This window comes from Manacus candei, unplaced genomic scaffold, assembly GCF_025592945.1.
Source record: "Manacus candei isolate 608988 ecotype Guabito, Panama unplaced genomic scaffold, ASM2559294v1 h1tg000223l, whole genome shotgun sequence".
NCBI classification, from domain to species: Eukaryota; Metazoa; Chordata; class Aves; order Passeriformes; family Pipridae; genus Manacus; species Manacus candei.
In genome coordinates, this window is record NW_026138271.1 from 133,107 (window position 1) to 158,173 (window position 25,067).

The 25,067-nt window shown below is 50.4% G+C and overlaps 2 protein-coding genes across 5 annotated transcripts in view; both read right to left on the reverse strand.

The window, feature by feature from the left end:
* The window catches only part of THUMPD2 (THUMP domain containing 2), a 70,003-nt gene that overhangs the window by 26,640 nt on the left and 18,296 nt on the right, over nt 1-25,067 (reverse strand). The gene's annotated exons all lie outside the window — the stretch shown is intronic.
* Nucleotides 644-24,538, reverse strand: FAM83H (family with sequence similarity 83 member H). 4 transcript variants are annotated; one of them, XM_051774752.1, is made up of 8 exons: nt 24,385-24,538; nt 23,361-23,422; nt 22,319-22,506; nt 15,632-15,712; nt 7,699-8,159; nt 6,137-6,301; nt 5,677-5,801; nt 644-3,517 (listed from the first exon to the last, which is right to left on the reverse strand). In XM_051774752.1, the coding sequence occupies exons 4-8, from the start codon at nt 15,654-15,656 to the stop codon at nt 868-870; spliced, it is 3,426 nt and encodes a 1,141-aa protein (XP_051630712.1). In that variant the 5' UTR covers nt 15,657-15,712; nt 22,319-22,506; nt 23,361-23,422; nt 24,385-24,538; the 3' UTR covers nt 644-867. The 4 variants fall into 4 exon arrangements, with proteins under 4 accessions (XP_051630712.1, XP_051630711.1, XP_051630715.1 ...); XM_051774751.1 differs by having other exon boundaries at nt 23,047-23,422; XM_051774755.1 differs by lacking the exons at nt 15,632-15,712; nt 24,385-24,538 and having other exon boundaries at nt 23,047-23,642.

The window sequence follows — 25,067 nt, forward strand, 5'->3', positions numbered from 1 at the left end:
ACAATCCTTTCCAGGGTTTTGGAAGGAATTTTCCAAATAGCCAACCTAAACCTCCCCTGGCACAACTTGAGGCTGTTTCCTCAAGCCGAAAAGGCCTCCTAAAACCAGGCCCATCTCCATCAATAGCACTTCAATGTCCTTTTTATGGCCTTTTCAGCTGCTCCTTCAGCTGAGTCCTTAAAGCAAATTATTCCCTACACACAGGAGAACAAACCTCAAGCAAACCAGATCCCACAGGCTCAGGAACTGGCAAATACAAAAGCTGGGCCTGTGCCGCTGGACAAGACCGGAGTCACAGATTAGGGCAAAAAGTTGGTTACAATACTTTTTCGGTCTGTAAACCTTCAAAAAGATGCCTCCTGTGACTGATTCATTGTGAGCTACAGAGAAAGGATAACTGTATCTGAGAAACAACAGGCTTTAAACACTTTTTCCAGTTAATGTATTTGTGTCTCTCTGTGTATTTATCTTTCCTGGCCTGAACTCAAGTATTGAATTTTCTATTTTTTATTCTTTTCTTCTGAAAGTAGAATTGTTTTGTCAGCTGAAAAATATTCCTTGGGTGTAACAGAGACTTTCAGTTTTGTACAGTAACAGAACAGAGACTTCTTTTAAAAAAAGAGACTTCTGTGTTTTAAGCATGTTGGCAGTTCAATAATTTTATTTGGAACATAGTGTAATAAGGTTGTTTGATACCACCTGACTTTATGGAGCAAACTGTGCCGTGGGAGGCTCATGCTGGACATGTTTCTGCTCACTTACCCAGAAGAGCATTGCCTGTGGGGTTTGTAGCCATCATAAACAAGTTTCTTCCTCCTTCCCCTGTGACAGTCAGTGATTAAATGGAATTAAATAGGATTTTTATGATCATTTTTTGGTCTTGAAGGTCCCCAGGATTTTGGGCATGAATTTTCCCATCTTCTTGTCTTTGGCATCTGTGTCATATTCCTCTTCACTCGGACTCGTGTGTTCGTCCTTCTTGCAGAACACCTCGAACCTGCTGTAGACTCGCTTCTCCTTCCGCATGTTCTCCATTTTTTTCAGGAGGGTGTCTCTGTCCTCCGACGGCTGCCGCTGGAAGTTCCGTTTCTGGCTCCCAAAGCTCTCCGACCTGTGGATGTTGCAGCTTTTCTCCTTCTCCCCTTTTCTTTCCAAGCTCATGGTTGACCTGGAGAGGTCAGGGTTGCTGGTGGATGGCAGCTGCTTGGCCAGCTCGGCTCTGTTCTTCTGGCTGTTGGCAGAGATCTGCTCCAGGATCACCTTGGTGTCGTCACGCAGGTTGCTGCTGTACAGGATGTTGGCTGTGGAGGAAGGGAACCTCCCCTGCGTTGTCTGGCTGCTCTTGGGGGGGAGCGGTGCTGCGAATTTGTGGGATTTTTCTTCTTCCATTGCTTCCTGGCAGTCCCCTATGGACGATCGTTTGAGCACCACTGCCTGCTTGTCACATTTTCCACTCTCAGAAGCCGGTTCCTCCTCAAACTTCTTTTCACCTTTTGGGTTTAAAAGCTGCTTCAGTCGTAGTGACCCTTTTCTTAAAAATTCCATGGGATTTTGCTCTTGTTTTGAACAGTCTTCCTCAGATTTATTGAGAGAGCTGTCAGACCCTGGACTCCTAGACAGGCTTTCCAGAGCTGAGGATGTGGTACTTGTCCTAACTTGTGGTTTCTTCATTTCTGTGTTGACTAACTTTGGAGTGTCTTCTCTGAAGGTCACCCTGTCCTTCTTCTCTGGAAGAGCCAATTTCTGAGTGTCTCCTACATATATCAGACTCTCCTTCTCTGGAAGAGCAGGTTTGTTCTCAATCGGGTAAAACCGAGATGACAGCTTGTCCACCTTAGTGCCAAGATGTGCCAGGGGATCCTTACTCAATGCATCCCCAAGCTGGGGGGTGGATGAGGCCATTCCGAATGCTCTGTCCAACTCTCCGTGCATTTTGTAAGTACTGCAGGAGTCTTTGGAGTCCAGCACCCTGCTCTCCAGAATCTTATATTGCACGGATTTGGTACATTTCTTCTCCGTGTTCTGTGATTCCTCCTGTAGGTAACCTGAAACAGCTTTGGTGTGGGTGACTGTGCCCCGCTCCGTGTCCTTGCCCACGGCTTTGTACTTCTCCAGCAGCTCGGCCACTTTGGAGGAGGTGGCCGTCTTGATGGTTTCATTGTCCTTCGTCACCTCACTGGACATCTGCTCTTTTTGGATCATCTGCACCTTTTCTATTGTGGTGTTGGGCTGATCTAATTTGGCAGCACTGAAAATCAGAGAGGACCTGAGCCTGGAACTCCTCTGGATCAAGGGATTTATCCTGGACCTGAAGGCATCTGGTTTCATTATCGAGGTTTCTTCACCTGCTCTATCAGGATCCGCAAATTCCTTGGCACTGTCAATTCCCAGTGCCTTGCTATTGAAAGATGTGGGGGATTTGAAGGCTGGGATGAGGTCAGTGGGGTGCTTTGGGAGGGGATCCCCAAGAGCATCATTATATGCCTCGGACTCCATCGGCATTGGGAGCCCTTCATCCGGTTCAGACTGGTATGCGCTGAGGTACGAAGATATCCTCCAGTTCCGTAACCCTGTTCTGTTTTCCTGTGTGTTCTTGTCATCGTCCTGGTCCTCGTCCTTGTCCTGTAGGAACAAGCGCTGCTCCAGGCTCTGCTTCTGCGTGGGAGAAGTCTGGCAAATGAATTTCTGTCCTATATTCTGCCTCCGTAACATCATTCCCATCGGGCCATTGCCTGCAGGGTTCAGCTGGTCGGAGCCGTGTCTCACCTCCCTGGAAGAATTTGAGGGTACGTAATCCAGCCGTAAGGGGAAACCCTCCTGTGAGAAACTGGGTTCCAGTTCAGGGTATCGGGGTCCCTCTCCATAGTCTTCCAGTTCATTGAATCCTGGCCTTCCCCCTCGAATCCTGTCAAAGAATCCCTGAGGTCTGCCAGAGAGATGGGGATGTTCAAACTGGTACTGGTAGAACTGGTCCTTCTGGAAATGACTGGATTGGATTTTGAACTCATCCATGTTGTTCATGAACATCTGCCGGGCATACTGCTTGGAAGAAGCAAAGTTTTCAAATGTTCCTTCTGCAAAACTGTGTCTCTTAAAGGCATCCAGCTCTAGCTGCTTGGAACGGAGGAAGCCCCTGACCGGATCCATCTGGGAATTCTCCATTTCCACCTTTTTATACATCCGCATGGCCGACCCCTCCACGGTGTGCCGCAGCATGTCATCCCGCCGAAAATTGGAGAGGAAGTACCTGTCCGGATCCACTCTGTCCATGAAGGAGGGGAAGAGACTGTCATCCCTCTGGAACATCAGGGGGCCTTTTTTGGGAAAGAAAGGCATGTTATTGCCAAAGGGAGCCATGGCGAAGGCATTCTCTGCCTTTGCCAGGACATTGGCTGGAGGAACGAGAGGTTCCGACTGTGCAAACAAAATGCGGAATTCCTCATCAAAGCTGGCCACCAGCTCGCCCTGGAAGATGTGCGCGATGCTCCTGTGGATCTTCTCAAAGGACCACATGAAACTACGGAGAGAACAGAAGTGATGGAGGGTATTAGCATTGAGTAACTCAGCTGGACCCCTTTTCATTAAAGCGTTTGCTTGCCTGAAGGAAATTCTGAATTTTCTGCTCAGGTAGAAATATGGCAAAATAATGACAGAAAATTCCCCTGTAGCCACTTGTTACACATGATCGTTCCCTAACCTCACAGTTAGGTATTGATTTGGGATCACATCTTTGCAGAGGATTTTACAAGGCAACAAATGACTTCTGTTCTAAAAAGCCAGTCAGTAGTGTCCACAGCCAGAGAATGAGGGGATGATTATTGTTATGTGAAGTAGGTGTTTCTGTCTTTAACACTGTCGATAATGACTGGGACAACAGTCAGTGTGTGCCCTCTGCACTTGGCAGGTGACACCAGTCAGGGGACCCCAAAGGCTGGGGAGCTGTGCCAATGGGAACCTCAGGAAATCGAGCAGAGGCAAATGCAGGATCTTGCCCCTGCAGTGGCACAACCCTTCCACCCACATAGGCTAGGGGGGACTGGACAGAAGGAGCTGGGCTGGAAATGAGGGAGGAAGATGTTCAGTGTTACAGCCTTTGTCTTCCCAAGTCAAGCTCTGCTTTTCTGGGAATGGCTGGATATCTGCCAACCTGTGGGAAGCAGGGAAGAGATCCCTTACTTTGCTTTGCCTGTGTGTGCCTGTTTGCTGTAGGTGTTAAACTGTATCACAACCCAGGAGTGTTCTCATGTTTCAGATTCTCTGCTGTATCCTGCTAGGAGGTGTGAGGGACACCTGTGTGGGGCTTAGCTGCCTGCTGGGGTTAAGCAAAACCCTTAAAATTATTGTCTTTTTTTTTTATAGATTTTTTAATTCTTGATGTGAAAGAAGCCTGGCTTGGGGTGTCTGGGGTTGAGGACTTCTTTAATTGGTGTATTGACCTCCACTGCAATATGGTGTACTTTTCCTGAAAAACTGCTGCTCAGTATCCTTCAGTGAGGAAAACTTTTGTCCCTGATATCCATGTGGAATTGCAAAATGCTGCTTCACCAACTCACCAGCTTCTCTTATAGAATGCCAGACTGATTTGGGCTGGAAGGGACCATCGCAACCACCTTGTTCCACTCTCCTGCCATGGGCAGCGACACCTTCCACTAGCCCAGGCTGCTCCAAGCCCTGTCCAACCTGTATTTGAACACTTCCACAACTTCCTACTTCAAAAATGATACAATATTTGAAAACCCAAAGTACATGAGAGTGTGGCAGAAGTAGTCTTGAACAATTAACTTGATGCTCTCATAAGCAAAAAATGATTCAATTGGAACAGTTAGTTGTTTGGTACAGCATCAAGTTTGACAATAATTCTTTCCAAACATCAGGAAAAAAGCTCAAGTGGAATCTTGTTACAAAGAATGTGCACTTTATTCAGATGCCTATACTGTGGATGTTTATCTTCATGTACTGTTTTTTAAAATACCCGTAGTTCTATTTGCTTATCTTCCACCATGAGAAGCAACTCGTGGCAGGCTTTGAGCAACCTGGTGTAGTGGAAGGTCTCCCTGCCAAGAGCGGGGGGTGAAACCAGATGAGCTTTAAGGTCCCTTCAACCTAAACCATTCTGTGGTTCTGTGATTACATGCTTAGAGCATGACAGGTGTTTATCCCATCACGCCTTAACACTTGAAAGAGAAATTCTCATATTGGAACTCACTAAAAACATTTATTCTGCCAAAAATGGATGCCTTAGCTGGGGAGATTGTTGTTCCAAAAGGATGGTAACATGTTAATGGCTGATCTCCATCTAACTAAAACCATCCACCTCTCTGTTGCCCAGAGAAGCTGTGGCTGCCCCGTCTCTGGAAGTGTTCCAGGCCAGGTTGGACAGGGCTTGGAGCAACCTGGGATAGTGGAAGGTGTCCCTGCACATGGCAGGGGGTGGGACAAGATGAGCTTTAAGGTCCCTTCTCACACAAACCATTCCATGATTTGATTATTGTATGAGTGGAGGTCGAAGCTCATTTGTTCCAGACTAGGATGCAAGTCTTATACTCCATACACTACAGCAAATTCTCCTTGGAAGTTACATGGCTCAGATGGGAGCTGGGCACCTCTGTAGGCAACCCCTAGCACAAAGCACCTGAGTCTCTCACCAAGGACAGGTACCATGACAGGGCTCCTCACCTGTAGTTGCCGCTGAGTACCACCATGCAGTCCACCAGCAGGAACTTCTCCTTCAGGTGCCCTTTGAAGGACATCCCCGTGCGGCAGTAGTAAGTTGGGCCAGACACTGTCCTCACCCTCAGGAACTGCAAACCAGAAAGACACTGACTCAGGTGGGACCCTCATTCCCTCCCCTGCCCCTCCTCCTTCCCCCTCTCCTTTAACCTCCGTCCTGCCACCAGGATTATCCTACAGCTCTAGTGATTCTGCCTGCAGACACACAGATGGACAAAACTTTATCAGTGTGTCCTCAGCCTTTACCCCTTGTCATGCCAGCTCTCCCCTCTTTCTTCACATTCATCTTTTACCAGGCTCTGGCCTGTTTTCCCCTTTCTCAGGTGTTTCCTGCCACACTAGCCTTCTGTGTCCCAGGACACATCTGCCTCAGGACATGACTCAAGCAGGGCAGGTCTTTGCTCACCTCCACATAGTTCAGGTTGACTCTGCACTTGGCAGCTGTATCAAGGAAAAGCTGGGAGTTCATTTCATCCAGCAGGATGTAGACAGGCACTCGTCGAGAAGCAGCATCCAGCACCTCAAACAGTAGATCCACGTCTGTGAAAACGTCCATCACGATGGCCACCACCTGGGGAAGGGATGCAGGGACACGTCAGCCACCTGTGCCATCTCATGCATGACTGTCCATGTTCCCCAGCACCTCACACCCCAAAGCTGCACTGTCTCCATCTCCCTTTTGAAACTGGAACTTTCATTCCAACTTCCTTTTGGAACAGGAAACATCCCAATTAAAGGTTCCTTTAACCACTCTGGGCCTGAGAACTGGAAACAAAATTTCTGTCCAGGAAATGTTCTGGTATGAGGTGTGAAGGAAAACTTCACTGCCCCTGAATGTTCCCTGACTGATCAATCCAATGATTCCATGAATTTTTTGGCCCTGTAAACACTGGGTGGTGTAAGGAGCTGCTCCCCCACTCCAAAACCCTCTTGCCATTTTTAGGTAACTTCCTGGCCAACGTTCAGGCAGTCACTATCCAACTACATCCATGTGATAATATGGGAAGCAGCTTCACAGGTCTACCTCCCTGTCCTTCCCAACTCCTATCTGTGAGTACAAATACCTGATGGAAAGGGCATAAGGAAGAAGGGAGCCAAACACTTTTCAGTTGTGCCCAGGGAGAGGACGAGACACAAAGTGAAACACGTGAAATTCCAATTAAACATGAGAGAAGTCTCTGGGACTGGAAGAGGGGGTTGAACATGGGAACAGGCTGTCCTGTTCCCTTGAAGATACTCAAGGAGGGAGCATCTTTGGAGATGCTCAAGGACACATCCTGATTAACCCTCTGTAACTGACCTCCTCTGAGCAGGGCAGCTGGACTCGACCAGCTCCAGAGGCCCCATCCAAGCTCAGCTGTTGTGGGATTCTGTGAACTCTGGTGTATTTTAGTGTGGCCTTGCACACTGTGCTGTGAGAGCAGAGAAGAGCAGAGACAGGCTTTGGTGCAGTCAGTGGTGGGGTTGGAATCATCCTGCCCCTCTGTCAGGTCCTGGGAGCAAAGTTAAAGGAATTGGCAGAGGACCTGATATTGTTCAGCCTGGAGAAGGCTCCAGGGAGACCTTAGAGCCCCTTCTAGTGCCTAAAGGGACTCCAGGAGAGCTGGAGAGGGACTTTGGACATGGGCCTGGAATGACAGGACAAGGGGGAATGGATTCCCTCTGTCAGAGGGCAGGGTTAGGTGGGATATTGGGAAGAAATTCTTCCCTGTGAGAATGGTAAGTTCCTGGCACAGGTTGCCCAGAGAAGCTGTGGCTGCTCCATCCCTGGAAATGTTCAAGGCCAGATTGGATGGGGTTTGGAGCAACCTGGTCTAGTGGAAGGTGTCCCTGCCAATGGCAGGGAGTGGAACTGGATGAGCTTTAAGGTCCCTTCCCACCCGAACCATTCTTTGATTCTCAGTTCTGGCACTTCTCTGGCACACACGTGATTTTACCTCTGCTCTAGCTGGGCTCTCCCTGTCTCACCTGCTGAGCTGCTCGAATCATCCTGCGAGCCTCCTCCTTAATGCTGGGGTTGTCCGGGGGAGGTGGCTGCACCAGGGTTGTCACCTCCGTTCCCCTGAACCCAAAGACCATTGGCCAGCCCAGGTCAAGCTCAGGAACAGCAAGGTCTGAGTTCATGGGCCAGTAAGTCCCGGAGGATCCGTCCATGTCATTGTCCCCTGTGGTGTCTGTGCTGCCCTCCTGGTTGGCATACTGGGGCTTCTGGAGGTTCTGGATGATGTGATCCACCTCGGAGCCGCAGAGGAAATCGGGGGCTGCCTCCTCTGCCAGGAAGCGCTGGTAACTCTCCTTGCCCTCCTCCGTGAGCACGTCCAGCGCCAAGCGGTAATACTCCTTGTAGTGGGGGGGAAGGTAGTTGGGGTCAAGGGGATTGTCCCCCTGCGAGGAGCTTTGGGACCGACGAGCCATGAGGGGAGGGAGAGCTGTAAGGAAATTAAAACCAGCCGTGAGAGTGGTGTCATGACAGCGACACATCGTCCTCACAGAGCAAAAGCAAAGGGAAGAGATTCAAAGCATATGGAGCAGTGCTGGAGAAAGTTCATTCCAAAGGGATGGGAGCATTAATTAGGCAAAGGTGTGAGTCACTTAACCATTACCTTCACAGAGTTAATTGTTTTGGGCCAAAATAAGGAACAAATCAATCACGGATATGGAGCTGATGAGGACCTGGTGCCACTGAACACAGCAATGGGAGTGAGGTGAGTTGCTGGCCTGGGAGGGATGTTAAGGAGGAGCCTCCAAGAGATATTTGGAGGGGGACTGGAAAACCCTGCGCTTCCTGGGAGATGGAGTTATTTCTTCCAAAATAGACCCACAAATCTGAGAACTGTGAAACAAAAACCAGAAGTTGTGTTTCTGCCACCATAAGTGTCTGTCCCAGTTCTAGAAATGTTCTAGGGCTTGCAGCCACCTGGTCTAGTGGAAGGTGTCCCTGCCCATGGCAGGGGGGTGAAACGAGATGAGCTCTAAGGTTCCTTCCAACCCAAACCACCCTGTGATTCCATGATTCTATTAAACGTTGGCATCCTGTAATTCCCTGAGCTGCAACAAGAACTGTACCATATTGATGAATTCTCAGCTTGCATGAAAAAAGCTGATTTATATATGTAAATATTTAATATATATACATGCACAAAATTACGGATATTCCTTTAATCCTCCAAACTCTTTCCCTATCAGATAAAGTGAAAGGGGAGAAGTTACTGGAACCTCAAAAGATATTTATTACCTTCTATCACTCTGGTGGGCATGAGCTGAGCTCAGGTTAAGGAATAAATAAAACTTCTCCTGCTATAGCCCATCTTGACAAATTCAGCTGAATTCTGCACTTAGCTCATGGATTTTTTTTATTTTATAATTTTGTTTTGCTGTGTTCCAGCTCCTGGGAACACATGTCTGCAGCTGGCAGAGCCCTGAGGCACTGGGTGAGATTTGGTGTTGTGAAGCTACCAACTGCCAGGCTGGCTCTCCAGTTCTGGGTCAAGTCATCCACTATTTGGGAAGCAATTCCTCTCCAAATCATTTGGAAGCAATCACACACCATTTCTGGCTGATATTTGTGAGCCAGAGGGAGGTAGAATTCTAAGACAAAATTGGTTTTTAAACTCCTGTCTCTTCACTTCTCTTTTAACTAGTTTTGATCCATTCCAAGTGTGTCCATTATCCCAGTGCAAGGCTGGATTTGGTGGAGCACCAGCTGACATGCCTTAGGGAATAGGAGATGGATTACTCAGTGTGCAGCATTGCCTTGTTATTTTTTTTGACCCCAGAACTGTGTATTCCCTGTATTTTGTAGGGCATTCTCTGCTTTGAGCCTTGGTTCCTTTAACAGTTCAGGGAACACCATGTCAGGTTTCCCACTCCAGAGGGGAACACACAGATTGGACACACATTAGCTATTAGTACTCTTCAGTGATGGCTGGATTCTCCTCCATCAGGGGCACCTCAAACAAGAGGGACTCCAAGCAGGGGTTGGCTCCTTGCTTGAATTTCACCTGAAAATCTGTTTCCTGCAGTTTCTTTCACCTCAGAGAAAGAAAAACATTGTCTTTTTGGAATTCTGAACCATCACAACTGTCAAAGAAACTGAGTCACAAACTAAAAATACACCAAATGTAGATTTTCAGCCTGTAACTACGGGATAATAGAGAATTTTATTTACATACTTGTTTATTTTATTTAATTAGGAATTTCATTTTATGAAGATGCTAAAAATAATAATGTGTGGCACCTCCACAATTCCCTTGGGGATCTTTATAAAGGGTAATAAGATATTCTGTGTCCAGAATATCTCAGGCACTAAACTGTTGGTGGGTACAAGAGAAGAAGAGCTCACGTCAACCCAGCACCACCTGCAGCTGTGAGCAGCTGTGTGACATGCTCAGGCCAAAGGGAACCCCTGAACATCCCTCCTTCCATTTCCGTGACAATATTGGAAAAGTAAGACCCCAAAGGCCCTTAGTCCAAAATCCCAGAGCCACAAACCCTGCAACGACCCCTCCAGGAGAGAACAGGAAAGCTCAAGCACATCATCAATGTTCTTCACATCTTCACAGTTTTACCAGGAAAAGCCCCCCAGGAAGAGTGGGAGAGAACTGCCCCAGGATTGGACAGGAAAGCAAGAGACTTCTGCTACATCCTGCCAATATGACCTAGGAAAAAATTCCAGCAATTGTTTTTTTGAGCAGAACACACTGATATGGGACCTCAGAAATTCTTCAGTCCACTGAGCACCCTGGCAACACCCCCACTGATCCCACTGTCCAGGCCCTGGTGGTTTAGGGGAACATAAAAGAAAATTTTCAGAAGGTGAATTAGGCAGCAGGGGCGAAATCTGATTCTTCCCAGCACCAAACCCTTAAGTCTTGGGAAAGTCAATATAAATAAAGTGCAACCATAACCAGGGCAGCAGTTCAGGTTTCAGGTGTTCATACATAGGTGCTCCATGTCACTTGGGATGCCTGAAGGTACCTTGCCTGGCCTCCAGCTGCTGCCGAGGAGGCTGTGGGTCTCTGCAGGACTGCTGTCACACCTGCTGTGTGTAGATGCCCAAAGGCATCTAAAATAACCCAAAATACCCAAGTTTTGGAACTGGGATTGGTACTCAAGGGTCAGAGTCACCAAATGCAGGTGTATAATGTGCCCACCTGCAAGGGTTGTGTTGCCCCTTAGAGGTGATGGAAAATAAGTGAGTAATACCCAAGGATTCATCTTCTAACAGAGATGCTCACATCTGGCCAAGTATTCTGTTATTTTGTCTCCCAAACAGCAACAAATCAGCCTTCTACAGCCTCAGTGCTAAGACCTCGCTTGTTTTAACTCCAACACACAATCCTGCTTCGAACTGTCAGTACTTCATACCAGAACTTGCCTAGAGGATGGGTGGTAACTTCGACAGAAGGATGAATCAGATTAGATTTAGATCAGATATTGGGGACAAATCCTTCCCTGTGAGGGTGGTGAGGAACTGGCACAGGTTGCCCAGAGAACCTGTGGCTGCCCCATCCCTGCAAGTGTCCAAGGCCGGGTTGGACGGGGCTTGGAGCAACCTGGGCTAGTGGAAGGTGTCCATGCCCATGGCAGGGGGGTGGAACAAGATAAGCTTCCAGTCCAAATGATTCCGTGATTTCCTTTCTGGTCCTCTCAATAAAGAGTTCACACACCTTCAGTCTCTCCAGGCTTCCTTCTCACCGTGCCTGAACCCCGCCTTTTCCATCTATTTCTGGGAGAACCAGCCATAAAATCAGCTCAATGGGAGGGGATCAAAGGTCCATCAGCCCTGGAAACTCGTCTCCCATAGGGACTAAGAGCAGGAGGTGTGGAAAACACACAGGAACAGGGACAGCACTTCTGATTCTTCACCACTTCTCAGAGCCAATTTCAGCTCCGTGGGGCTCCGGAATCTCCAGCCCCAGATGGGTTTTGATGCCTGTCAAGAGCCTCAAAGCATTTTGCTGTCACCAACTCACCCAGAGTTTCCCTAAATCCCTATCAAATTGGAGTATCTGCAGCAGCCAGAGGCAAGGAGTTCTCCAGCTCAGCCTGAGAGTCCATCGTGGCCTCCTTCTCCTTTGGATCTGCTGCTTGTCCTTTGGCTTTGGTAAGAAAATCAACACCTCTTGACCCTTGTCATGGAATCATGGAATGGTTTGGGTGGGAAGGGACTTTAAAGATCATCCAGTCCCATCCCCTGCCAAGGGGTGCACTAGACCAGGTTGCTCCAAGCCCCATCCAACCTGGCCTAGAACATTTCCAGGGCTGGGGCAGCCACAGCTTCTCTGGGCAACCTGTACCACCACCTCACTACCCTGACAGGGAGGCATATCTTCCCAATATCCCAGCTAAGCCTGCCCTCTGACAGTGGGAAGCCACTATCCCTTGTCCTGGCACTCCAGGCCCTTGTCCAAAGTCTCTCTCCAGCTCTTTGCCCTTTAGGCACTAGAGGGGGCTCTAAGGTCTCCCCAGAGCCTTCCCTTCTCCAGGCTGAACACTCCCAGCATTCCCATCCTGTCTCCAGAGCAGAGGGGCTCCAGCCCCCTCCTGTGTGTCACAGTGTCACCTCTTCACACATTCTAGAAGTCTGTTATCATTATTTGGCATTTCATGAAGTTCTCTGCTATCCGAAGCGATCATTCCATGAATCACATCCATAAATATAGAAGTATCAAGAACACCACTCATGATCAGAACCTTTTGAACCAAACCTGCAAACTTTAGTTCCTCCCCAGGAAATCCTTCTCTTAATACAGGATGAGCACTGACATGTACACAGAAGGGTATAGAAAAAATCACAGAGTCTCCTGAGTTGGAAGGGACCCACAAGGACCATCAAGCCCAGCTCCTGGCCCTGCACAGGACAGCCCCAAGAATCCCACAGAAAGAAGGAGGTATGGGTACCCTGGCTCTTTGGCACTCTCTTTCACACTCTCCTCCGGGCTGGTGGTTGGCTTTTACAGGAGGAAGCTGCAGGAGAACAGAAGGCAGCTCTGTGGCTGTTTGCAGTAACTCCTCCCATGCTCGGGGGCAGTGGATAAAGGAGAGCAGGAAGCAGCTTGTTGGAAACTTAACAAGTGGGAGATGAAGGCTGATAGAATGGGCTGATGAGAGGCAGGATTCAGGTCTCCTCCACCCGTCTGCCTGGGCTGTCCCAAAGACACTGGCTGGCTGCTGCTGTGCCAGTGCATGGAGAGTCCTAATGAAGTCACTCTGCTCCTTGGTCAAAAAACCACCAGCAGGTGAGGAACAGGCGGAGAGGAAGGAACATGCAGCCCTCAGCCATCCCTGTGCTATTATCAAGGGGGTTTTGGGAGGGAATCTCCAAAGGAAATATCCCTTTGGCTTGGCCTGCGGTCTGTTGTTGGCCTCTGTTCCCACCAGCGTAACTGGGAGTGACTTGACTGGCTATGATACCTGTCACACACATTCGGCTTTGTGATCCCCAAAAGCTGTCAGACCCCCTTAATACTGGGAAGAGTCAGCAGTGATGTGATCACAGCCTGCAGCTGCCTCTGCACAGAAAAATACTCAACCATATGGAATATTTAACGTAAGGAAAAGTTGCTGACAGATGAAGCTGGATATAGAAACTCTACCTCTGGATTCACACTAAGAGCAGAAACTGGGAAAAGTACAGACCTGTTGACTTGGGCTGCATTTGCTCCCCGTTCATATGATGTTCCATTTTACTGTTTTTTCCTAACACAGCAGCAGGAAATCACAGTTTCAGCCCTGCTGTGATCACCACAAAGCCCTGCAGATTAAAATAAATAAATAACAGGACCTGCCTTTCTCCTGAGCCTTTGTGCCAGGTGTGAATCAAGGGTGCTGGGCTGTGTTTGCCCAGTCTAAGCAAAAGGGAACCGGCTCAGTGTTCCCTTTCTCTCTCATCTGCTATGCCTGGTGCCAGCCCTGCTGATGCCTCAGCACCTGGGGCTGGCTCCATCTGCCTCTCCAGTGCTGACTCCAGTGCTTGTTGTTACGTGTTCTGCCTGCACAGCCAGTTCCCAGGCTGCCTCGCTCAGGTGATCCTTTCCCTGGCTGGACCTGCTCCGCTGCTTCGGGACACTCCCAGGAGCTGAGGCTGCTGAAGGTCTGTAGGCACCGAGGAAGGAACTGCCTGGGAGGAAGCAGGGCTGGATCCCTTCGTCTGGAAAAGGCTGGAAAGACCTGATCCCTGCCCTTTGCTTATGTGCAAGTACAGGCACAATTTCCTGGGCTTAAACACCTCATCTTTTCACTGCTCTGAGTACCACCAAGAAGAAAAAGGCAGCACAAACAGACTGTTCTTTAGCCCACACTCTGCACAGCCAGCCACAAACCCCTCCATGCTATCAACACTTGAAGACTTCCACACCCTGGGCAAGAAGTTAGTCGAGGAGATTTTGATCCCTTTGATGGGCTTCAGCTGGCCCATATACCATGTTCATTGGCATCACCGATGTCTCTTAGGGTAAGCTGTGAAAAAAAATTCAGGTTTCCAAATGTCTCAACACCTGAAGTTTTTAAAAAAATTATTTGGTCTGAAGAAATAGAAAAGATCCTGTGAAAATAGGCTGCTGTTGTTCTGGGAGGGTCGGGTTTAGGTGAGGACAGCAAGCCCTGAGGGAAAACGACTGGAGCAGACGTAGTGACGATGAGACATGGAAAGTGTTGGTTTGCTCTCAAGAAAACGTTGTACTTGTTAAATGATCTGGGGAGGAACCTGTCTCCTGGAATATGGTTTAAGGTGTGGGGTTTTTAATTCTGCACTGTGATGGAAGGACAGCCAGTGCCTTCTGATCTTGCTGCAGCAGAGGTAGGACCTGTATGAACAGCGAGACGGGCTTGTCCTCTCCAGAAGCTGCTCCTGCATGTGCTCACTTCCCATACTAAGGGTTAGACTTCTCCTAGTTGGGATCCTAGTTAGGATCTCTCAGGTTAAGGCCTTTCACTTGTCAGCCTCACAGTGATGCAGCACTTGTAGTCTTGAAGTGTACCCCAGAATTTCCTGCTTTAGCCAAAGCACATGGCCATGGAATTGTACAAGAGCTGAGGCAAAGAGAAAACTGCCCACAGAAGCTGTGGCTGCCCCATCCCTGGAAGTGTCCGAGGCCAGGTTGGATGGGGCTTGGAGCAACCTGGGATAGTAGGTGTCCCTGCCCATGGCAGGGGAGTTGGAACAAGATGGTCTAAAGGTCCCTTCCAATCCAAACCATTCTGTAATTCCATGAAAACAGATGCTGGACGCCTTCCCATGAACTGTTCTTCTCACTAAGCAGGGCTCAGGCACATCCCCCAAACAGTACGGTGAAAGGTGGGCAATAAACTGGATTAGATCCTTTTTTAGGCACAACTGCCTCTGCCAAGTCCTAATACTTATTTTTCCTCTTTCCATTCTCCTCTCTGCATTTTCTGCTGAGTTCTGCCATGTTCTCCTCCTCAGTGTCCTCTCAGTTTCAGGCAGTAGGCTCAAAGCCTGGGTTACTGTTAAAATTTCTGGTTGGAATTTGTTACTCCTGTTACAATACCCCACAGGCCTTTTCCTCTGGTCATCTGATGAGTTGATCACTCCATGTTAATAATCTGAGTGAATGTCACCCCATTTTTCTGCTCTGGATGGTTTTATATGGATCTCAGTCATCATTACAAAAAAGACAGAAGTCATCAGAAGTCACGGCCATCAGTTATAATTAATTATCAGAATAATTAATCAATTATTCACTGAGCTTCCAGAGATCACAGCTGCATCTTCCATGTTCACACCTGTAGCAGCTGAACCCGACATGGCTCCATAAACTCTTTCTGTGTCTCAGGTGAGAAGGGAATGCCCTGAATGCTACAGACATGTGGCAGAGTGGAACTGGGAGCACGGTCTGCACCTCAAACACCCACTGGACTCTCCTTCACCTCTGCTTACCAGTGCAAGGGATCCCACAGAACATCCCTTGCTGGAGAATCGGTAAATTGGCCAGACATTCGGAATGTCCAGAGAATCTTCCTGCAGGCCAGAGGAAGGGAAAAGTGGCAGAAAAATTACGTCGTAATTTTCCTTGTGAAGTGGTTATTGAGACATCTGTCAACATGTCACAGCATGGCAGCCTGTCACGCATGTCAGCGTGTCAACATGTCACAGCATGGCAGCCTGTCACGCATGTCAGCGTGTCAACATGTCAGCCTTCACTGTCCTGTGCAACAAGGGTACGGGGTGGATGGGGAAATCCGAGCTGTGGGGAGTCACCAGGACACAACGTGATGTTTACAGCTGATGGAAACGAAATGCCATCCTGCATGCAAAAGGGGTCTCTTAGAGAGCAGATTACTTGGATAATCATGGAATCATGGAATTCTTTGGGTTGGAAAAGTCCTCTGATATTGAGTCCAACCACTCCCCCAGCACTGCCAAGGGCACCACTAACTCATGTCCCCAGGCACCACATCTATGACAGCAATGCTCATGCCATGCTCTCTCCTTCAGCCAATGCTTTTCCCTGGATTTTATTCACAAGGTAGAAGATATAACAAAGTCTAGACCACAAAACTTTAAGAAAAGGACCAACAGTGTAAGGTCTAATATGGAGAAGGTCAACAACATTCTGCCTTTGGCTTTTATTTCCCCCATATCCTGATTGTAGAAATGCACTCATCAAACTCTTCCTCATTAGGGCTACAAAAGTCCAGTATATTGGGCCTGATAAGCAGTCCAGAAGTGTTCCATGTAACCATAAAATGCAAAGAAGTCCAATCCTGCAAGGTTTGGAGGTGAATTTCAGTTGCTTGGAAAGTTGTGATTGCCAGAAAAATTATGTCTAAAACATGGGTGAATCTGTCCTGATCCAGAACCCTGCTCTGCCACAAACATAGACTGTGGCATGTGACATTTCCACATTTATAGAATCTCAGAATCAGAGACTGGTTGAGGTGGGAAGGAATCTTCAAGCCCATCTCATTCCATCCACTCTAGTGGACACTTTCCACTAGATCAGGCTGCTCCCAGCCCCAGCCTAGCCTTGAACACTTCCAGGGATGGGGCAGCCACAAATTTTTCCTTTGACATGTAATTTCCCCTAAGCCACACAAAGAGCATAACTTTTTTTCCCCCTCTGAATACTCCTATTCCCACTGCCAGGTGACAGCAAATCCAGCTCTCTCTTCATCCCTCAAGTACAACTCTAAAGCCTCTCAGGTAAATAAGAGCGAGAACAAAATCTAAACAACCTTCTCTCCCTAAAATACAGTCCCACTGTGTCCCTCTAATGGAGTTGGGGCACACTGTGCTCTCCTGCCTCCTGATCCAGGGAAAACGTGCACAAGGAACTGGGAAGCCGTGTTCAGCACTGCTGTCACTGTCACTGCTCTGCTTTGGGGTAGTGTGCTGTTGCTGACATATTTTTGGCCTCTCCCAGCTGAGTTTATTGCAGCTTCCAAAAATTAGATGTTTTCAGCAGCAGAAGGATTTGATTAGCACTTCTGTCCCTTCACAGGTGCCTCTTCCCTCTCTAACTGTTCTAGAAGATGGAGAACCTGGTCCTCAGGCCAGGCAAGAGCCATAATTGACCCTTATTGACCTCAGCCAATTTAGAGTGAGGAACATGGGACCGTCCCCTTCCTCTGCTCACACACAAATCCTGAGGTCTGTCAGCCTCACATCTGTGGAAAACTCAGTGAGTGTCAGCACGTGTGCCTGTGCACGCGTGTCCACGCGCATCCGTCCGTGCTCCTGCCTGGACGTGCACGACTGTGTCAGGGCTCGCGGGCTGTGTCGGTGCTCGGCTGCACACCCAACCCGTGCGTGTGGAGAGTGGGAGCCTCTGAACTGCTTCCCAGCTCCTTGCACACGGCAGACCTCAGCCCTCCCAGCACGACCACTGGTGACATCCCCTCTGTCCCAGCCTTCTGACCACACGTCCCTACTGCATTCCTGATCCAAGAAGGAGGCCAGCTCGGGCTCTGTCATGGGGAGCTGAGTCAGGCTGTAAGACTCTTCCCAAAGACCGAGGCTGAGTTTGGGAATACCTGCTCCTTGGGGATTTCTCAAAGGGACGGGACACAGTTGTGTGAAGTGTTCACTGAGCAGTTTTGATCTGAGGACAGACGGGTCCCTTCCCTTCCCATCCCCAGTCCCTACTGCCACCACTGGGACATTCTGGATCCCTTCCCTTCCCATCCCCAGTCCCTGCTGCCATCACTGGGACATTCTGGATCCTTTCCCTTGTGATCCCCACTCCCTGCTGCCAGTGCTGGGACATTTTCCCTCCCCACTTGCCTCTCCCTTCTCCTCCCGTGTCTCTCCCTTCTCCCCATCATGGCGTGATAGGGAGCTCCTGCTACTGGAGCCTTCCTGCGTAGAAGCAGCCATCTCCTGCCTGTGGAATGCCTGCAGAATTCCCTGTCCCAGATCCCAGACACCCAGCCCTGCGCAGAGGAGCAAGGCAGGCCCTCCCCAGCCCTTGCCCTCCACCTCACGCAGCCATGTAGGTACCCCGGCTGTATCTGCCCTTCTCCTACCTTCCCAGGGGAGCCGGGCTGGTGGTGGGTCACTCTGACTCAGGTGGCCATGCAGGTACCCACGAGGTCCCTGCCCTTCTCCTGCCTTCCCAGGTGAGCCGGGGCAGGTGGTGGGTCACTCTCTGCTCACCTGGACGTGCCTGCAACCTGATTCACCTGGGAGCCTGGAGAGTGAGGCTCCACCCAGGGCAGAGCGGGGGTGAGTAAGAGCGAGAGAAAGGCAAACTCCGGAGAGCTGTTCCCTCCCCAGGCACAGGGAGCCAGAGATAAGGGCTGTGCATTCCTGAGCCGCCGGAGGCCTCTCCCTTCCCGTCTGCCCCGAGCCTGTCAGACCAGCTCGGGGCTGGGAGCGGGGCCGAGCAGCGCCCCAGACACGGACCCCCGGCCCCTGACATGGACCCGCACCACAGCCCCGGGCACGGACCTTGGCCCCCAGCCCCGGGCAGGGCTGGGGCCTGCGGCTCCCGGGGACGGGGGATTTGGGCTCTCGGGCAGTTCTCTGCTCTGGGGTCTGTTCGGGGCAGTCGCGCAGCGGCTCCTGGGCAATGTCACCGTGGCAGCAGGAGGGGTCGGGGACAGCGCCCTGTGGCCGTATCTCCACAGCGGCGGGACAGGGACCATGCGGCGGAACTGTCTCCCGGTGTCCCCGGGGGTGCCGGGAAAGGGGGTGTGAGGCCGTACCCGTGGCATCCTGCCTCCCGCCATCACTGCCCTGCTCCCGGAGCCGAGGCCCCGCGGGCGAGGAAGGGTTAAGCGAGATTCCCCACAGCCCCGGGCGTGGCAGCGCCTGTTCCACCTTTCATGTCCCAGCTCGTCCCGCCCGGCAGCCGCCGCCGCTGTGAGGGCCGGGCCGGCGGTGACTCAGGCGGGGGCGGGGGAGGCGCCATGTCGGGGAGGCGGGAGGGAGCGGGGCCGGGGCTGAGGGGTCCCGGGGTGAGGGAGGAAGGGAGGGATGAGCCCCCTGTGCTGGCGGTGCTGAGGCACCTGGAACCCTGGGGTCAGTGTTGGCCCCTCATGAAAAGGAGGACATTGAGGGGCTGGAGCACCAGGAGCGGCTGAGGGAGCTTGAGGGGCTCAGCCTGGAGAAAAGGAGGCTCGGGGGGGACCTTCTCACCCTCAGCAACTCCCTGACAGGAGCGGGGAGCCGGAGGCGGGGGGCGGGCTCTGCTCCCAGGGAACAAGGGACAGGACAAGGGGAAACAGCCTCAAGTTGTGCCAGGGGAGGGTCAGGTTGGACATTGAGAAAATTCCTTCCCAGAAAGGGCTGCCCAGCCCTGGAACAGTCTGCCTAGGTGAGGGGTGGAGTCCCTGTCTCTGGGGGGATTTAACAGCCATGTGGACATGGCACCTGGGGACATGGGTTAGTTGTGGCCTTGGCAGAGGTGGGGGAGCAGCTGGACTCTGTCATTATCAAGTCATCGAATCATGGAATAGTTTGGGTTGGAAAGAACCTTTAAGCCCATCTAGTTCCACTGCCCGCCCTGAGCAGGGATGCCTTCCATCAGACCAGGTTGGTCCAAGCCCTTCCAGCCTGGCCTGGAACACTTCCAGGGATGGGGCAGCCACAGCTTCTTTGGGCATCCTGTGCCAGGAATTCACCACTGTCACAGGGAGAGTTTCTTCCCAATATCCCATCTAACCCTACCCTCTGGCAGTGGGAAGCTATTGCCCCTTGTCTTCGCCCTCCACGCCCTTGTCTGAAGTCCCTCTCCGGCTCTCTTGGAGCCCCTTCAGGCACTGGAATTGTGGTAACAGTTCATCAGCTCCTTGGCTTCTCTTCTTGTGGACACAGCACTTCTGCTCTCTAATGGACTGTAGTATTGTCTTTGATTATGTACATTTTTGAGATAATACCTTGTCTGTCATCAGGAAACTGCAAAGGCTCTGTTTTGAGGCCCCAAAAGTGATGACATTCCTGGTGGTGCCATGGTTATGATACAGATATTTAAGGCAGGATTTATCAAACTGAACATTGGTGACTACTACGGAGGTGGCTGCATCATGGCCAGCCATTCCATATATTTTGGAATGGTGTCACTCTGTCCATGGGTGCAGTTCAGACCTTCCAGACCAAAAAGATGAACTGTGGCTGAACCTCACTGGGTACAAGGGAGCCAAACCATCTATCTAATATCTCAGATATAATTTAGGTTGGATAAGCAGCATTCCTGGTCTGAAGCTGCAATTCAAGACCAGCTGAGCTGAACTAACCCTGCCTGTAAGGAAAGTCATTTTCAGTATGAGTTTGGGGCTTTTCTTTGTACAATATTGACACATGAATTGGTGAAATTCCTCAGAAAGTCAAGCCTAAACTGTTTCACTAATTTTTCTACAAGGTTTCAGTGTGTGGCTTTACAGACCTTTTATTCCTTAAATAATGATGATTTGTAATAGTCTAAAATGACCTGTAAAAGAACTTAGAATCCATGTGAACTTTGGATCTAGATTCTATCAGCCAGCAAGAGCCTGTGTTATTTTGGGATGTTGTTATTTGAGAGAAATCCCAGTGAAAATGCATTGGCCTTCACAGTTTGTGGTCAGAACAACTCCCTACACTCATGTTTCAGCCCTTATGTCACACCATACATAGAATTTAATCTACCTCATTAAGTGTCATAACTTGCATTTGACTAAAGTACTTCTCAGTAATGTCACTACAATTATCACCTTTCAGTCTTCTCTTTATTAAATAAAGAGAACATTTAAAAACTCTCTTATTTTCTCTTTTGCCCATCATTTAAACCGTGGACCTTTTTTGTTCCAGCTTTTCAAAACTTACATTCAAATCTGATTATGAAACTGGACACTTTTAGTTTCATAGTGCTGTATACACAACTGACCAACATTTTAATAGAGTAGGTTTGACTTCTCCTGAGTGAAAATTACCTGGAATGGCTGATTTCAAAGCTATTCCCAATGGAATAGAACGGCCTTAATCATCACACTATAATGAAATGGGGTCACCTGCATCTTTCCGTTTGGGAATTAGTAATAAAGTTTTGCTGCTTTTCTGTTCTGAAGGTTGGTTGCGTTTATTTTCCTGTTTGGTTTCCAAAATAATATTGGTTATTTTAGAGAATCTTCATTCATAAATGCAGTGTACACGTGTAAATGGTGTTTGTTTGGTTTTCACTAATTACAGTGTGTGTCTGCATTGTTACACTGGATTAGGGCAGTAATCTGGGTAATTACTGTTTGTCCTCAGTGTCTTAGCAGGCTCCTTCTGCCATGGCCTGCAAACAAGGGACACTTGTGCCCCAGATTGCTGATCTCTGGGTTAATGACATGGCATAAAACAAAGAGTGTGGAATGAGTGTGAGACCTCATTTCAGATTGTGGCAGCTGCTCCAGCTGTGACAGAGCCAGCAGAGCATGGCAGTGAATACCATGAACGGGTGGGCAGGAGCTGCCCTGCTCTCCTCAGGAACCAATGCAGCCCTCAGGTGGCAGCCAGGGCATGCTGGGGTACTGCTGTGGCCCCCAGTTTTGGCAGCAGCCTGAACAGGAGCTGTGAGGGGTCCCAGCAGCAATCAGGAGGGGATTGCACAAATTTGTGTCCTCAAGTGCCACAGAATTCAACAAACACGTGGATATAGCACTTGAGGACATGGTTTAATGGTGAACATGGTGGCGGGGCTGGGTTGGTGGTTGGACTTCCTGATCTTAAATGTCTTTTCCAACCTTAATGATTCTGTGATTCCATGATTCTAAAACTGATACATGGAAATCTGACCTGATGGGAGCTTGTCTTTCAGCTTTCAACTTAAAGACAGTAGGTTTAGACTGGATATTGGGAGGGAATTCCCCCCTGTGAGGGTGGCAAAGCCCTGGCACAGAGAAGGCAGGTTTCCCAGAGAAGCTGTGGCTGCCCCATCCCTGGAAGTGTTCCAGGCCAGGATGGACAGGGCTTGGAGCAATGTGGTCTACTGGAAGGTGTGCCTGCACATGGCAGGGGTGGGACTGAATGAGCTTTGAGGTCCCTTCCCACCCAAGCCATTCCATGATTTTGTGATTATCACAGTTCACCCCTGGCTCCATCCACCAAGGAGCCGTCAGCCCTCTATGACCACTGACAGAGTACAAGGAACAGATACATTACCTGCCCCCACAGTGCCATGAACAGAGACAAGGTGACCTGGAGAACAGGAACTCGTTCTTCGAATCGCTTCTTTAGCAGTGCAGATCCCTGGGCTCTTGGACAATGGAGGAGAAGGCGGTGAATCCTCCCCTTGACTCCACACTGGTGACTCACCCCGGCTGCCACTCTAGGTTTGATCTGTTCAGGTTCTGCATTTGTAGATATCAGATTATCTGGGTTAAGTGCAGCTTCGCTTTCTCCCTTTATCTATCTGCTCTGAAGCTGTTTAACATGATCTGCCTGTTTTTATGCAACTCAGTATCAAGAACTCCCAGGTACTGACTGACACCAAGCACGGAGCTGAGTTTTTCTGCAGTGACCACATGCTCGGTGTGTCCCTGAACTCAGAGTCCTGATTCCCACACCCTGCTCTGCTGACAGCAGTGAAGTGTCTTCAGTGGTGACGCGAGTCACCCCCCTCTAGTTCTTCACAGTGACTTTTTATTGTAAAGTACTGTGGAGAAATCCCACATTATTCTAACAAGCAGGAGCTACATCTGAATGGAACGTGGTCTTACACAGTTTATTAGAAATTGTTCACTTTTTTAAATGAAAACTGTCTTAAATTAATGGGCTCGATAAGGAATAACCTGGGAAAAATGTTGTATTCGTACAGCAGCACTGTTTGGGTACCGTGGGGGCGGCAGGGAAGTGGTGGTTTTGGGTTTTGTTTGGTTTTTTTTTCTTACCAGTGTTCAGCTCTGACGGCCATCCTTTCCCTTCTGGGGAAAAACGCAGGAGTGACCCAAGAAGGGTCCCTGGGATCAGGTCACCTGGCCTTAAACTGTGATCAAACTGGAGAGTCCCCAGTGTAGATGGGGGATTCAGATTATCCCGTAAGAACTGATTAAGAGAAAACTCGTATCTGCTTGGCTGGGCCAGTTAATGCCTCCCCACAGGAACAAGGTTCTCCGGGGCCAGATTCATTCCTCCACCGGCAGTCTCTATCTTCAGTCACAGGAGTCACATTTTAATTTCTAATCCAGACATTATTTATACAAACCAATATTGTAGAGAAGACAAACAGATTTTGCAGGCAGATGCGCCGCGTCTCCTCTGTCCTCCCTGAAACGAGAAACAGCCTCGCTGCGCAGCAAGTCCTGGTTTAGAACGCTGGTTTAAGGGAATCAAATAGTTGAGAATTCGGCAGAACCGCAGGTACATGGCTTCTGTAGCCGAAGAAACTGCACCTTTTTATTGTCGGGAGCGCAGCTCGGGCCCTGGGCCCTCCACTTGCACCGCCCGGAGCTCCCGGGACCCGTTTAAGTCGGCGGGCAGCAAACGCCGTCCCCGCGCCGGGACTGCGGCCCCGCAGCGAGAGCTCAGCGCTGCCGGACCGCCCGGCCAGGCACCCGCCCGCGGTCCGTCCCGGGATCCGCCCGAGGACCCGCCCCAAGATCCGCCCCAAGATCCGCCCCAAGATCCGCCCCGGGCCGGGCCTGCCCGGCTTCGCGTCACCCGCGGCGTCACCTGCCGGCGTCGCGCCCCAGCTGTTCCCGCCGCCCCCCGCCCGCCCCGCTTCCCGCTCCGGGTCCCGCTCGGGCCCGCCCCGGCCCCGCCGCCCCCCGCCCGCCCCGCTTCCCGCTCCGGGTCCCGCTCCGGCCCGGCCCGGCCCCGCCGCCCCCCGCCCGCCCCGCTTCCCGGTCCGGGTCCTGCTCCGGCCCGGCCCGGCCCCGCCGCCCCCCGCCCGCCCCGCTTCCCGCCCCGGCGCGGCCTCGGCCGGTCCCGCCTGTCCCCCCGTCCCCGCCCGTCCCGCACAGCCAGGGCCGCCCTGGCGCTCGCCGTTGTTCAGTCACACGCTGCCGGTGCCCGCCCAGCCCTCCGGTCCCCCCTCCAGGGAGCCACAGCTCCTAATTCAGGATCATCGGCCGACTCAGTTAATGAACGTCGATTTCTGCATCCAGACCATGAAGACATTTACGAGCTGGGCCTGAAATGGACCCCGGCCCCCCCGCCGTGACGGCCACCAGCCTGAAGTCACCCCATGCACTGTGACCCCGAGCCCGGCCTGTCGAGCAGCTGCTCACTCCATGTAGGATGGATGGTCCAGCTCTGCTCTGGGCACCTTGTCCAGAAGGATCCGGGGAGAGACAGGGTCCAAAGCTTTGCTAAAATTAAAAAAATCGTCTGCTGGCTCACTCAGTCCCCCTCACTGGGAGAGCTCATCACATGAGGGAATGGAGCTGCTTATCAGCTGGTTAACAGGACTTTGCCCTCTGCCCAGAGAGGCTGTGGCAGCCCTGTCCTTGGAAGTGTCCAAGGCCAGGTCAGATGGGGCTTGGAGCAACCTGGGCTAGTGGAAGGTGTCCCTGCCCATGGCAGGAGGTGGGACTGGGTGACCTTTAAGGTCCCTCCAACCCAAAGCATTCTGAGATTCTGTGAACCTGTTCTGGGAAATGTTACCACCCACAGCTGTCCCATTTCTCCCAAAAGAAAGTTCTGTAGTTCTGAGGTTGCTTTGGCCAGATAACGATTGCCCAGTCCATTAATTCAGTGATGCTTCTTTCCTGTCATTATGATGTGGATACATTCATAATATTTGGGAATTGGTGAGGTGAGGACACCAATACATTTCCACCAATCCATATGGGAATGTCCGTTTGTTGCCATGCCTGTGCCCTGGGAATGTCATTGTCCACTAAAGACCCTCTAAAACTCATGTTTCTGTTTGGTTGAGTTTTTTTTCTTTCTTTCAAAGTGAGTGAAATTA